This window comes from Callospermophilus lateralis, chromosome 5 (genome assembly GCF_048772815.1).
Source record: "Callospermophilus lateralis isolate mCalLat2 chromosome 5, mCalLat2.hap1, whole genome shotgun sequence".
Classification (NCBI taxonomy): domain Eukaryota; kingdom Metazoa; phylum Chordata; class Mammalia; order Rodentia; family Sciuridae; genus Callospermophilus; species Callospermophilus lateralis.
The window spans coordinates 72,598,277-72,613,696 of NC_135309.1; the positions used below are offsets into that span (position 1 = coordinate 72,598,277).

Here is a 15,420-nt window from a genome sequence, read left to right on the forward strand (position 1 = left end):
GAGGCTCTCTAGGCAGGCGGGCCGGCGACTCGATAGCCGGAAGTCGTCCGGGTTGCAGTCGAGTCCACCCAGGCTGGTCTAGACCTCAGTCGGCTCTGGTTGGCAGACGGAATGGCAGAGCGAGCTAAGCTGGAAGAGCTGGTGCGACTTCAGGGAGAGCGCGTGCGGGGTCTCAAGCAGCAGAAGGCCAGCACCGAGCAGGTGAGACCCAGGCGGCAGGGGAATGGCCAGGCAAAGCCAGGGAGGGCATAAAACGGGGGTGGTCCACACGGAGGTCAGCTGTGTGAAGGAAGGGGACTGGATTGCTAGAGAGAAGGATGGGCTGGGTGGAGAGGTAGCCAGGAGGGGTCCCCAGAGAAGTAAGGCTAGTCTAAGCAGAGAGATCTGCCCCAGTTCCTGATGAGGGAGGAATATCGAATGAATGGCGGGGGAGGAGGGGAGTGACAGATGAATAGCTCAGAGGCCTTTTTCTCTCCGCAGATCGAAGAGGAGGTGGCAAAACTACTGAAACTGAAGGCACAGCTGGGCCCTGATGAAAGCAAACAGAAGTTTGTGCTCAAAACCCCCAAGGTAATATGATTCCTATGGGGCCTCTGAGAATCCTAATTCCATTCACAAGGGCACTAGTATGTTTGGTTCCTTAAACCAGGTCATTGAGGAGGCTCTGAAATATTGCAGAGGAAACAATAATTGCTCTGGGCACTGGGCTGGATTGAACTCTATCTGACTCATTATGGGAAGGCAAAATGATGACAGAAACTAGTTAGGTGGATGCTCAGGGGAGTCAGCCTGTTGCTGCTACTCGTTTAATTCAGTAACTCATTGAGTACTATGTTCTTAACATTGTACAAATCACTTAATACAACATGGTAATATTAAAAGGAGTTCTGTTGTTCATGACAGTACATTGCAGCTGCTAAGAGGACATTAGGGAACTTTCCAAAGTCCGTCAAAACAGAACATTGACTTTATTAACGGCATATCATATGCTCTTCCAGAAATAAAGGGTTTGGTAGTTCCACGTTTTAGTGATTCCTATAGTCCACTGAAAGACAGATTTAGGACAAATTATCCCACACATGCATATGTGATGGGTAATATAAAGAAATTAACAATAATTGTCTGAAAAACATAAAAGAGAGTTGGAGGATCTAAGAAAGACTCATTGAGGCTTCACTGGATGAGAGACAGCCAAGAGATGAGTGTAAGGAAATAGATCCAACAGAGTATGGAAACCCTGAGGCAGGAAAGAACTTTTTTTAGTAGTTTCCAGGAACTAGAAACAGACCTCCTGACTAGAACCAGAGAGGTAGAGTGGAATGAAGTTGAAGATTCCTAGCTCATCCTTGAGGATTTCAATTCAAATGCGATTTTCTCTAAGTTCTGCAAACAGAACTATTTACTCCTTCCTCTCAGTTCTCTTGCCACTTCATACAAATCTCTATTATTTCACTGACTTTTAATAGTTACTCATGTGGTTTACTTACCCTGAGAGGCTTAGACTAGATGCCTAGAAATAAGTAGGTATTCAGTGAAAGTAACTGAAATTGAATTTCAAGGAAGAGGGAAATGGTTTGTTTTCTTTGAGTTAAGGTTAAATTCTTTGGGCTCCTAAATTCATTGAGCTTTTCCTTTCTATATTTTCTCTTTTTCAGAGATTAAAGAGAGTATAAAATCTTGAAACATAATGATTAATAATTATTCAAACTACTGAATGAGGTGTAAAATTTCTGGGGAATTTATGATAGCTCAGTCCAGCCTTATCTAAACTCAGCAATCAGTCCTGACATCACTAAAAGCAGGACAACTAGACATATGTTCCTGCTGATATGATGCAATAAGAAATACATAGCACTCACTATGAAATATTCTTGCCAAGGGAAGTTGAACTTAAATCCAATCAGGTCTTTGGACTATTAATTTAAACAAAGTACCCAAGATGAAGGAATATGTTAAATGACACATGGAGGATATTGTTAACCAAATTTAAAATGTGGAAAAAAAAAATTAAGTCAAATGACCCAATTTCCTCAATAAGTAAATTATATGAAAAGGAAAAAAAAAAAAAAAAAGAAAGCTGGGATGTAGCTCAGTGGCAGAGCAAGTACTTAGCGTGCACAAAACCCTGGGTACAATCCCTAGCCCCACAGAAAAAGAAGAAAGGAATCTGAGAAATTGTCATAGATTAAACAAACATATCAACCAGGTACAGTATATGGACTTTGTTTAGAAGCTGATACAACTAGATTTAGTATTAAATACTATTAAAGGGTTGCTATGTGGTTTTGTGATTAAAATAAAGGTAGTGTTTTGAGTTTTCTTAAAATCATTATATGTTGGAGAATCATACTGAAATATATATGGATGAAAATGATAGAATATCTAGAATTTGAAAATACTTCAGGAAAAAGATGTCAGGGTTTAAATGAAATAAGAACTAACAGGTGTTACTGGTTATTGAAGTTAGGTAATGGCTACATAGTGATCTATAATATTATTCTCTAAATGTTGTCTTTGAAATTTCCCATAATATAATGTTAAAAGAAAATGAGGATTGGCGCATGCCTGTACTCCCAGCGGCTAAGGAGGCTGAGGTAGGAGGATATCGAGTTCAAAGCCAAGCTTGGGCAATGGTGAGGTGCTTAGCAACTCAGTGAGACCCTGTTTCTAAATAAAATACAAAATAGGACTGGAGGTGTGGCTCAGTGGTCAAGCGTCCCTGAGTTCAATCCCTGGTACCAAAAAAAAAAAAATGAGGTTATGCTAAAGAGTAAATATCTACTTCACTTTGTTGAAACACATTTCTAAATGTGTAATTCATATTTTTACCAAAGATAACTCAGTAATGTAGGGGTAAGGCCCTTTCAAGGCGACTTCATGGTCAAAACCATTTTTTATGATAATAAAACGTTATTTGCTTTTTCCACTGTTAATATTTGCACTGAAGGTGCAAAAGCACTGTATGAGTAGAACGTCTACCTTAGCACAAATCGAGACAGTGGCACTAAACTATACTAGTAGCCAGTACAATCATCTCTTGGTAACTTCAGGGGATTGGTTCCATTTGTCTCCTACAAATATCCACAGGTGGTCAAGTATTTCATATAAAAATGATTAGTATTTGCATACAAACCATGCACATCCTGTATACTTTAAATCATTTCTAAATTACTTATAGTGCTTAATATAATGTAAAAGCTATATAAATAGTTATTATATTGTTCAGGGATAATGACTAAGGAAAAAACTGTGTGTGTGTTCAATACAGATGCAATTTTTCCCCCAAATATTTTTTAATCCAGTTTCTTAAATCTATAGATATGGATTTATGGTCCTTTGGATACAGAGGACCAAATATATGTTCTTTCCTCAGTGTACTCACAGTTAAAAAATAAAATTCAGTGTCTGGGGCTGTAGCTCAGTGGCAGAGCGCTTGCCTGGCATGCATGAAGCACTGGGTTCGAGATCCTTAGCACCACATAAAAGTAAACAAATAAATTAAAGACATTTTGTCTATCTACAACTACCAAAAAAATAATAAAAAAAGGAAGCAAAATTCAATTTCTCTCAAGAATGTTCTTTATAAAACAGTAAAAGTTTTTAATTTTATTTGATCTCAACCCTTGAATGTGTTACTTGTACTTAATTCTGAAATGGGGAAAACACTTGAGCCATTGTTCAAGTTTTGAGCTTGGCTAGTTACATTTTTCATAGAACATCTTTTTAATTTGAAAGAACAACTGAACAATAAATTATGGCTTTTCAGACTTGGATATTTAGCAGACATTTTTCAAAAAAATGAGCCTTGTCATTTTAAGGAAGACATGGCAGTGATTTATTATCAGTGATAAAATTCAGGCATTCAATAGAAGTTAGAATTTTGGAAAATTTTTATTTTCCACCATGAACTTGACAGCTTTCCAATGCTTTGAAGACTTTCTTGATGAGATCTGTGGTGATAATTGACAAGTATAATTTTCTGATATTGCATAATGAAATGTGTCAACATTTGAAAGATCTGTATAACTGTTATCGATGTATTTTGCAAATGACCCATATATGTATAAAATCATGCATGGGTAGAAGATCTATTTAAAGTACAAGATACAGTAATGGGTTTGTTTTTTACTGTGGTAAAATATACATAATAAAATTTACTATTTCACAATCTTTAAAGTACAGTTCAGTAGCATGAAGTACATTCACATTGTTTTATAACCATCACCACTATCCATTCTAGAACTTTTTCATCATCCCAAGTAGAAACTATACCCACTTAACAAAAACTCCCACACCACCTGCCCCTTCTGCCATCTGGTGACCACTATCTTATTTTCTGTCTCTGTCAATTTTACTATTCCAGTTACCTTATATAACTGTGAGGCTAATGCATTCTAATGTACCTGTATGAAAAATTCACTGATGTAACTTTCAGATTCCATATTACATGCAATCTTTAAGAAACAACCGCTTGTTGGATCTTGGGATAGTATTAAAGAATATCCACAGTTAGCTGAAAAGTTTGCTAAAATACTCCTTCTTTTATAAATATATATCTATTTAAGTTTAAATTATCTTCGTATACTTTAACCAAAACAACATATTGAATATTGAATACAGAATTGAATACAAAAAGCACAGCTGCCTTCTTTTAAGCCATACACTAAAGAATTGCAAAGATTACTCAGTGCCACTGTTCTTACTAAATATTTTTGTTTAGGAAAAGAGGTCCTTTGACGAGAGTTCTCCTGCTACAAACCTGGCTTCAGGTGATGACTTAACTTCTCAACATCCTATAATTTATCTACAAAATTTATCTCCCTAGCCTGTGTCTTAGGACTACTAACAGAAAAAATTAAAGAACAAACAATAGTATTAATTAGAATTTAGAAGAAAATTATGTTGAGAAAGAAAGGCTGCTTGTAAACTTTAAAATTCAACTCTGAACCGCTTTGAGTTAGTTATGTGCCTGTTATCAGGTAGGTGTTTTCTGTTAGACAAGGAAATTCTGTTATTCCCAAAATTTTTAAAAACCTGCTTGGAGAAAAATGGTCCAAGAATTCTAGAAAATAGAACCAAACTAAAATGGAAATGGAATTTAAAAGGCCAATAGCAAATGAGTATAGAAATTAATAGGGAATTGGTATTCATTTTACTATTCAGTGGCCTATAGGAAAATCTGAGTTTAGGAAAGGATTTGTTTTCCTCATTGTCGAGATCATTCTTTTATATTTCCAGAACTTACTCTTCTTTGTTTTAAATCTCATTCCTGATTCTCTGGTGTATTTTGACTCAGGGCACAAGAGACTACAGTCCCCGGCAGATGGCAGTTCGGGAGAAGGTTTTTGATGTAATCATCCGCTGCTTCAAACGCCATGGTGCAGAAGTAATCGATACACCTGTGTTTGAACTAAAGGTAAGAGAAGTGTGAAGAGAAACATATGCTTTTCATAATAGAAGTCATTCTCGCTCCTATTTATACTGAATTCCATAGCATTTGTACTTGGGATGTTTTCTAGATACATGGACGCCCCTATGTATATGAAGTATAAATATGCAACCAGTATCCCATTGATGGACCCTACAGTTGTTTCTAGTTCTTTGCTATTAAAAACCAGCTTGTCCCAGCAACTTGGGAGGCTGAGGCAAGAGGATTACAAGTTCAAAACCAGCCTCAGCAACTTAGTGAGGCCCTGTTCAACTTAGCAAGACCCTGTCTCAAAATAAAAAATAAAAAGGACTGGGCATGCTCAGTGGTAAAGCACTCCTGGGCCCAATCCCTGATCAAAAAAAAATCCCACACAGATTGCATCAATATCTGCTTGATGCCCATTACACTCAAAATACAATTCTGGCTCTTTTCTTGAGCTTAGGAAGCCCTAGATCACCCGGCCACTGCCTTCTCCGCTTTATCTCATGCTATTTTCCCCCTTGCCCATTATATTATTCTGGTCTTCCTTCTAATCCTGGAACATATTAAATATGTTTTTACCTCAGGGTGTTTATTCTTACTCTTCCCTTTTCCCAAACTCTTTTTTTCCCCAGCTCTTTGCCTGACTTTAGTTTCAGAGTAAATTAAATTAGAGATTGCAGGCTTTAGTTTTAGATCTCAGCTTAGATACCATTCCTCAAATAATCCTCTCCAAATAGTCTACAGTAACCCCTCTCTATCACATCAACCTATTTTATGTCTTTTAGAGTAATTGTGACTATCTGAAATTATCTGTTAATTTCTTTCCTTGCATAATATAGTACCTGTTTCTTCTCACTGCCTTTGTCTTGTTCACTGATATATACTCAGTGCTTAGAGCAATGTCTATTCATGGGCATTTATCTACAGGGCAAATTCATATAAATGGAATTGCTGGGTCAAAAGATTGAACCCACTGGGCACACACCTGTAATCCCAGCAGCTCCAGAGACTGAAACAGGAGGATCGCAAGTTCAAAACCAGCCTCAGCCTTAGCAAGGTCCTAAACAACTCAGACTGTGTCTCTAAATAAAATACAAAAAAGGGCTGGGGATGTGACTCAGTGGTTGAATATCCCTGGGTTCAATCCCCAGTACCAAAAAGAAAAAGTTTGAACCCCTTTATATTTTTACAAACTATTCATGTGCTAGGGCTGCCATAATAAAGTTCCACAGACTGGGTAGCATAAACAACAGAAATTAATCTTTTCACAGTTCTGGGACCAAAAGTTTGAGATAAGGTATTGGCAAGTTTGGTTCATTCTGAGGGCTATGAAGGAAGAATCTATTCCAGGCCTCTCTCCATGGTTTATAGATGGCCATCTTCTTCCTTTTGTCTTCACATCAAGGTCCAAATTTCTTCTTCTCATAAGTTCACCAGATATATTGAATTAGGGCCTTAGCTTAATTATCTCTTTAAAGACCCTGTTCCCAAATACAATCACATTCTCAGGTTACTAGAGGTTAGGACTTCAACATGAATGGGGGTACTCATAGTTCAGTTAAAAACAACAATCAGCATGCGTTTCTTATTCAAGGCACTGGGAATTTTCAGGCTTTTTACATCTTCGGCAGTCTGATGACTGAAATATGTTGTCACTGTTGAACACATCACAGGTTAAGGACTGCTATAATACCTTTAAGACATTCTGTTTTAGCTTTTGACATTGTTTAGCTCTCTCAGGCATTATAAAAACACTTGTTTGTTGGTCTAATAACCCCTCTTAGAAGCTTTTCCTCAAGAAAAATATTCAAAAACAGAAAAGATATGTATCCAAATAGGCTTATTGAAATGTTACAGAATATTTCTAAAAATTAGAATAACCTGGTGTGTACAGATCTCACACCTATAATCTCAGCTGCTTGGGAAACTAAGGCAGAAGGATTACAAATTTGAGGCCAGCCTAAGCAACTTAGCTTTTATTATGAGACTGCTGTTATATAATAAAAGTACATAAATAATTACTCAATGGTAGAGTACCCCTGGGTTCAATCTCCTCAACCACCAGCAAAAAAAAAAAAAAAAAAAAAAAATAGAATAACCTAAATACCTAAAAAGATAACAATAGGGAGGAAGTAAATACAGAGCTTCTTCTCACTGGAATATTGTACATCTTTTTTAAAAAAATATTTTAAGCCAGATACAGTGGCATGCATCTGCAATCTCAGAGACTCGGGAGGCAGAGGTAAGAGGATCACAAGTTGAGGCCAGCCTCACCAACTTAGTGGAGCCCTAAGCAATTTAGCAAAATCCTGTTTCAAAGAAAAAAGGTCTGGGGATGTAGCTCAGTGGTAAAGTGCCCCTGGGTTCAATTCCCATTACAAAAATAATTATAATTTCAGCCAAGCACAGTGATGCATGCCTGTAATCCCAGTAACTCAGGAGACTGAGGCAGGAGAATCTCAAGTTAGAGGCCAGCCTCCACAATTTAGCAAGACCCTTCTCAAAATCTTAAAGAAGAGGGGACTGGGATGTAGTTCAGTGGTTTAGCACTTGCCTAGTATGATGAGGCCATGAGTTCAATCCCCAGTATCACAAAATAATAATATTAATAATATTGCTTTAGCTCTATCACAGAATGGAAAAGTAATAAGCAGAAAAATCAATGCAAAATTGGTGTTTCCTTTTGATTTTAACTGCATCAAACACTGCATAAACATTGGAATAAAGAGCAGAGGGAATATGAACATGTTGAAATTAGTCATGTTAGCATAGTGGATTTTTGTTTTCAAAACTTTCTTTTAAATTATTGGGACCAGGGCTGGGGATGTGGCTCAAGTGGTAGCGCGCTTGCCTGGCATGCGTGCAGCCAGGGTTCGATCCTCAGCACCACATACAAAGATGTTGTGTCCACCGAAAACTGAAAAATAAAAAATATTTTTAAAAAAATAATAAATTATTGTGACCATATTTCTTTGTTTTCTCCAGGAAACACTAACAGGAAAATATGGAGAAGACTCGAAGCTTATCTATGACCTGAAGGACCAGGGTGGGGAGCTGTTGTCCCTTCGTTATGATCTCACTGTATCTTTCTAAACTTGAGCTCTTTAGACTTTGGATGGATTAACTCTTACTAGGCTGTGGCTATTTCTAGCCTCAGGTATAGGGACAGGCAAACAGGTAAGATTAAATATGAAACCTCAGGCAATTAGGGGATTATTTCTCTAAACCAGAAATGGGATATTACTAAAGAGCACAGCCTTAGAAATCTTCTGAATCCCAAGTGAGACTTCAGCTTTATGTCAAGGCCCAGATCCCAGTTCTACAACAATCCCCTGGCTCCAGAATATTTCTCCCCTGCCATTTGTAGTAGATAGAGTTCTCTTGTTGACCAACAGCACAGTTCCTTTATCTCCAAGCTACACAGAGAATCTTCTGTTTGGAGATTTCCCCATGGCTCAGTGGCAGAGTGCTTGTGCCCAATCTGCTTAGCCCCCTGCTGTGTGAGCACAATGAGGGGAGACACTATCAAAGAGGAAGGAGTCCTCTTTTTGAGACTTCAGCTGCTCTTTACAGTATCACTATTGATTCTGTCTGATGTTCAAAAATGCTTTTAATCTATGGGTGGTGGTTTTGCCTATACAGGGTGAGGTTAGACCCCAGCTTCTGTAGGTGATGATAACTTCCAAATTGTGATAGGAGGAACTTCCTCCTTAACTCTCTGTCATCAGGTTCCTTTTGCTCGGTATTTGGCAATGAATAAACTGACCAACATTAAACGTTATCACATAGCTAAGGTATACCGGAGGGATAATCCAGCCATGACCCGAGGCCGATATCGGGAATTCTACCAGTGTGTGAGTACTGGGAAACTATGGGGTAGGATGGGTAACTCCAGCTCTCCTTCAAGCCACTAGAATACTGAATACTGTGGTGTCTTAAACTGGTTGTCTCAATAATGTTTCTAGGTTTCCATGTTGTTTTCATATAGATTTCACAATGGCCTTATGGGGAAGGGAAGAGAGATTTTCTCCATTTTACATAGATGTAAACTTGAGCCAGGTGCGGTGGTGCGTGCCTGTAATGACCCAGCAGTTGAGGAAGCTGAGACAGGAAGATCTCGAGTTCAAAGCCATCCTCAGCAATGGTGAGGTGCTAAGCAACTCAGTGATTCCCTGTCTCTAAATAAAATACAAAATAGGGAGCTGAGATTGTGACTCAGTGGCACAGCGCTTGCCTAGCATGTGTGAGGCACTGGGTTCAATTCTTAGCACTAAGTATCAAAAAATAAAATAAAGGTCCATTGACAACTAAAAATACATTTATTTATTTAATCTTTATTTTATTTGCTTATTTATTTTTATTGGTGCTGGGGATTGAACCAAGGGTCTCACATATGTGAGGCAAGTGCTCTACCCCTGAGCTACAACCCCAGCCCCAAAACAATATATATTAAAAAATACAAAATAGGACTGGGGATGTGGCTCAGTGGGTGAGTGCCCCTAGGTTCAACAATCCCTGATACTACCCCCCACCAAAAAAAAAAAAAAGAAGAAGTAAACTTGATATTCAGCAGATGATGAGATCAGATCTGGTGTTTTTTATATTAAACCACTATGATAAGATTACATAAGTGGATGAAGAAATTCAATTTGAGATATCAAATCATCTGAGCCGCCACACAGCCTTGTAGGGTCAAAACAGGGACTCCTTTATTCTCCGTATTCCCGCGAACGCCAAGCAAGCGGCCTTCTCCCAGGACACACCACACACCAACCGGAAATCCCTCCTCCGGCACTTCCCCAACCAATGGGAACTCTCTGGAAATCCCCTGTGAAAACTCCAAAGTAGCAGGCCCAGACTGACAGCAGGGGTCTAATATTACAATGGAATACACAGCTTAACATAACCATTATCATCTAAATGGCCTGCTGGCATCACCTCTCAACCAGTCCGTTCTGGCAAAAATGCCATGCGTCATTCCAACTCGGCCATGGCCCTCAGCAGCTTCTGATGAATAGAAAAAAAATGGTTAACGACTAAGGCTGAATAATTGCCTTATAACAATAGGAGGAATTAGGGAAAACCTGATGAAGATATAGATAATGAAGGAAAATAGCCCAATACATAGAAAGGAAACCACAACTGGGATTTTCCTCTGAGCTCATGATTGCTTGTAGAAAGTGAATGAGAATGTCTGTGCTTGAGTGCAAATAGGCCTTCATAGAGAGCTGAGCTCCCAAGAGTCCCTCCTAAGATGTTTCAAACTCTGAGGCCCTTTACCCCTCTTCCTGCAGGATTTTGACATTGCTGGGCAATTTGACCCCATGATTCCTGATGCAGAGTGCCTGAAGATCATGTGTGAGATACTGAGTTCACTTCAGATAGGCGACTTCCTGGTCAAGGTCAGAACTGAACAGGGCTGGGAGGGCAAGGTAGGGCCTGGATTCTCACAGGAGAAAGTCCTTGTGCAAAGGAACCAATAACCCCGGTGATCAAGGAATATTGAGGTCACATAAAAGAAAGATATTCCCTCTTTATCATGTCTTGGGTCCCCACAGGTTAATGATCGGCGCATCCTCGATGGAATGTTTGCCATCTGTGGTGTTCCTGATGACAAGTTCCGTACCATCTGCTCCTCAGTGGACAAACTGGACAAGGTAACAACCCAAGTGCCTGACTCTCTTCCTAGATCCCACTCTGCCTTGAGAAATGAAAAATAAAATTAGGAGAAGGAAGTGCCTGCCTCTGTGCCCACCAAAGAAAGTTTAGCCCCAGGATCTAAGTTGAAAGGCAGCTTCTGCTCTAAGACTACCCCCTCGGAGGGTCCACCTTGCTGAGGTAGGGAAGCTGTCCAGGGTCAACAACTGGTATCTCTCTGTCCAGGTATCCTGGGAGGAAGTGAAGAATGAGATGGTAGGAGAGAAGGGCCTTGCACCTGAAGTAGCTGACCGCATTGGGGACTATGTCCAACAACATGGTGAGGAACAGAATCCAGCCTCCCTGTCAGCCTCCCACTGCTCTCAGTCCTAAGTGTGTGTAGAGAGTGAGTTTGTGTGCTAATATACACATGTGCTTGCAGTTCAGGCAAAAAGTTGAACCTACTGCCTTTTTCCTCTCCTGGACAATCTGGCTCATGAATCTTTCTCCCCAGGTGGGGTATCTCTGGTGGAGCAGCTGCTACAGGATCCTAAACTATCCCAGAACAAGCAGGCCTTGGAAGGCCTAGGAGATCTGAAGCTGTTGTTTGAGTACCTGACCCTGTTTGGCATTGCTAACAAGGTAAGTCAACTTGGGGATGGAGGCCCTGGCTGACCTCTGGGGCTTCAGGTCCCTGATCCTAATCTGTACTGACCATATCCTTATCTCTACAGATCTCCTTTGACCTGAGCCTTGCTCGAGGACTGGACTACTACACTGGGGTGATCTATGAGGCAGTGTTGCTACAGACCCCAACCCAAGCAGGGGAAGAGCCTCTAGGTGTAGGCAGTATAGCTGCTGGAGGGCGCTATGATGGGCTGGTGGGCATGTTCGACCCCAAAGGGCGCAAGGTGCCATGCGTGGGGCTCAGCATTGGAGTGGAGCGGATCTTCTCCATCGTGGAGCAGAGACTAGAGGTAGGTCCTAGGGTGTGGGTACAAGACAGTCCGGAAAGGCAGTGGCATCCAAGCTACCTTTGATCTCCAAGTGAGCAAGAAATACAGAAAAGATGATTGTTGGCCTTCACAAATTCTAACCCAATTAAAGCCCCTTTTTATGGATTTGATCTGTCTCCATTAAATCCTGTGCTCTGGACCCCTACTTCCTCAGGGCTGTCAGGAACCTAGGCTGGTGAATCCAAAATTCAAGTCTTCCTCATAACAGAATACTTAATATTTTGATGTTATATGTCAGGACAGTGCTTGGTGATTTTCATGCATTAGCTAATTCTGGCAAATAGCCATCTATTTAGCATAGCTATTTTTTTTTTGCATGTTTTTATATATGAAATTGATAATTTGCTCAAAGTCATGAAACTTGTAAGTGGCAGAGTCAGAATTTAAATTCAGGTAGCCAAACTCAAGTCTTACTCCTAACCACTCTGTAACATTCTTTCTCGGTGGGCAGTATGTGTCTAAGACTTGAGATGGCTGCCTTGTCTCTCTAGCACCAAGACTAACACCAAGGAAGCCCCTCATGGCCTCAGCCCTCCTTTTTTTTTTCTTTTTTTTTTTAAACTGGGGGGGGGGATACTAGGGATTGAACTCAGGGGCATTCGACCACTGAGCCACATCCCTAGCCCTATTTTGTATTTTATTAGAGACAGGGTCTCACTAAGTTGCTTAGCACCTCACTAAATTGCTGAGGCTGGCTTTGAACTCACAATCCTCCTGCCTCAGCCTCCCGAGCCGCTGGGATTACAGGGGTGCGCCACTGCGCCTGCCTAAACTTTATTTTTCTTTTATGTGGTGCTGAGGATCAAACCCAGTGCCTCATATTTACTAGGCAAGCACTCTACCAGTGAGCCACAATATCAGCCCCAAGCCCTCCTTTCATGCTGCTGCTCTTAAATGGCTGGCTGCATTTTATCCTTAGGAATATTCTGGCAACCTTCCCAATGTTCCTGTGTTACTATGGTCATAGCAGGACCTCTTCTACAGGGTGGACATGATGCACGTTTCCCAGTTGAGGTCCAATGTAGGCATCTTACATTGTAAGAACTTTTTTTTTTTTTTATTGATAGAACTTTATTTTTATTTATGTATATGTGGTGCTGAGAATCGAACCCAGTGCCTCACACATGCTCAGTGGTAGCTTTACCACTGAGCTACCACCCCTAGCCCACATTGTAAGAACTTTGACAGTAATTTCCAGAAAAAGTCAAAGGGCAGCAGCAGCATTTGCCCTTGTACCCCATACCTTGGGTTCTGCCCTAGAACTGAAGTATTAGAGACATAGTCTCCTGAATGGATAAGTAGTTAAATAGGGACTTTAGAAGCCCAGGGCTGATTTGCTTGCCTGGGATGGGCTCATAGTAGTACTTCTGGGTGAATGTTCTTATGGACCTTTAACATATTAGACAGAAATGAGCTTGAAATAATGCAAATAAGATATATTTTCCCTTGCCCTAGATTATTTTTTCTGGCAAGGCATATGTATAAATTTATTTCTTCTATCTTCTGAGAGCTACCCTAAGCTAAATTGCTACATGAGAACACCGATACCCTTCCCTGGTGAAACTCACTAACCTGGACCTAGTCTCAGAATGTTAAGTAGAGCCTACCCTGTCAGTGTTTGCTCCTTGACAGTGTTAGCCCTGCTGTCTGACTTTTATCTGCCCATTCACCAGGCTTTAGAGGAGAAGGTCCGGACCACAGAGACACAGGTGCTTGTGGCATCTGCACAGAAGAAACTGCTGGAGGAGAGACTGAAGCTTGTCTCAGAGCTGTGGGATGCTGGGATCAAGGTACAGGGTACAAGCCCCAGGATGGCAGCAAACTTGGAAATGCTAGGCACAAACTAAATAGAAGTTCATCTATAGGGTATTTTGCAATTATTTCTTTTTTTTTTTAATATTTTTTTGTTGTTGTCAATGGACCTTTATTTTACTCAGTTATATGCGGTGCTAAGAATTGAACCCAGTGCCTCACACATGCTAAGCAAGTGCTCTACCACTGAGCTACAACTCCAGCCTGCAATTATGTCTTGAGGTGGAACTAAGAGCAGGATGCCAGTTTGGGTTTCCAAGAATTTGTCCCTGAAGATAGCAGAAGCCAGTCTTCATCATCTGCCCTGGTCCCTTGCAGGCTGAGCTGCTCTACAAGAAGAACCCAAAGTTACTGAATCAGTTGCAGTACTGTGAGGAAGCAGGCATCCCACTGGTGGCCATCATCGGGGAGCAGGAGCTCAAGGAAGGGGTTATCAAGCTCCGTTCAGTGGCTAGCAGGGAAGAGGTAAGGGGGAGGTCAGGAATGCCAAGGAAGGAGAATATAAGCCAAGTTGATGGGCTCATGCCCATTTGAGACCTGAGCAAAAGCCTGGCATTCATATAGTACAAATGGTTAAAGGAGTTAAATAAGGACTTAACATGTTACTATGGTCATAGCAGGATAAAGACACATATACCCTGTGTCTTTCTGTCTCCTGAAGAGGCATGGACTACCTTAGGGTGTCTGAATGGGTTCTTGCTCCCAGTGAGCCAAATCTGATGACTAGAAGAAGTAGGCACTCAAGGAGCAATGGGGTGGAAGATGCTTATACTACCTTCTTCCCTGTCCTGCCCAGGTGGACGTCAGAAGAGAAGACCTTGTGGAAGAGATCAGGAGGAGAACAAGCCAATCCCTCTGCATCTGCTGAACTGAGTAAACTATGAAAGGAAAGTGGGACTGGCATTGTTTGAGACTAAAACAAAACTGCATATGTACTTCAACAGCTTTGCACATTCCTGTTGCAGCAGGAAGACCTCAAATGTGGTCAGAACAGAGACTTTTTATTTTTATTATGATTATCTTACTGGTAATCAGCGACAAAAGTGGCCAAGTACTACACCACTTTTATAGAAGGCCCTGGGGATTAGACGAGTCTTTTTCCTCAGTTACCTGTGGGGGTTCTGAAATGGCCTCAACCACAGGGTCCATACCAGATGGAGCAGATGTCTTCCTGCAACTAATCGCCAAAGGTCTAATAAAATGTCTCAACCACTGGAGCCTGTCCGTTTCATTAATGCCTAGCATTGCCTTCCCCATCAGAGCCTGACCCACCCATTCAGATCAAGTCAGGAGTGGAAATGGCAAAAAGACACGGTACTGCCCATGAGCTATCCCCTAAGTGAAAGGGGCATCCAGGGGCCACCACCCTCCCCATTGCAAATGACTCCACTCCTTGGGATGCAAGCCTGGCTCACCAGGGTTTCCAGTTTTCCACTTGAATGTCCAAGGCCTAAGGCGCACGTGCAGTGGTTACCTCCACCCTCGGGAGGCGGGGTTGCGCTCTGCCAATAAGAGCCGGGGGCGGGGGTGGAGGGTAGGGAA

General features: G+C 41.0%; 1 protein-coding gene across 2 annotated transcripts; it reads left to right on the forward strand.

The window, feature by feature from the left end:
- Positions 1 to 43: 43 nt before the first annotated feature.
- Positions 44 to 15,090, forward strand: Hars1 (histidyl-tRNA synthetase 1). Of its 2 annotated transcripts, XM_076856846.1 has the most exons (13): positions 44 to 201; positions 481 to 570; positions 5,297 to 5,416; positions 8,399 to 8,494; positions 9,142 to 9,267; positions 10,708 to 10,815; positions 10,972 to 11,070; positions 11,297 to 11,390; positions 11,565 to 11,692; positions 11,785 to 12,027; positions 13,740 to 13,856; positions 14,197 to 14,343; positions 14,675 to 15,090. In XM_076856846.1, the coding sequence occupies exons 1-13, from the start codon at positions 112 to 114 to the stop codon at positions 14,744 to 14,746; spliced, it is 1,530 nt and encodes a 509-aa protein (XP_076712961.1). In that variant the 5' UTR covers positions 44 to 111; the 3' UTR covers positions 14,747 to 15,090. The 2 variants fall into 2 exon arrangements, with proteins under 2 accessions (XP_076712961.1, XP_076712962.1); XM_076856847.1 differs by lacking the exon at positions 14,197 to 14,343.
- The last annotated feature ends 330 nt before the right edge of the window (positions 15,091 to 15,420 follow it).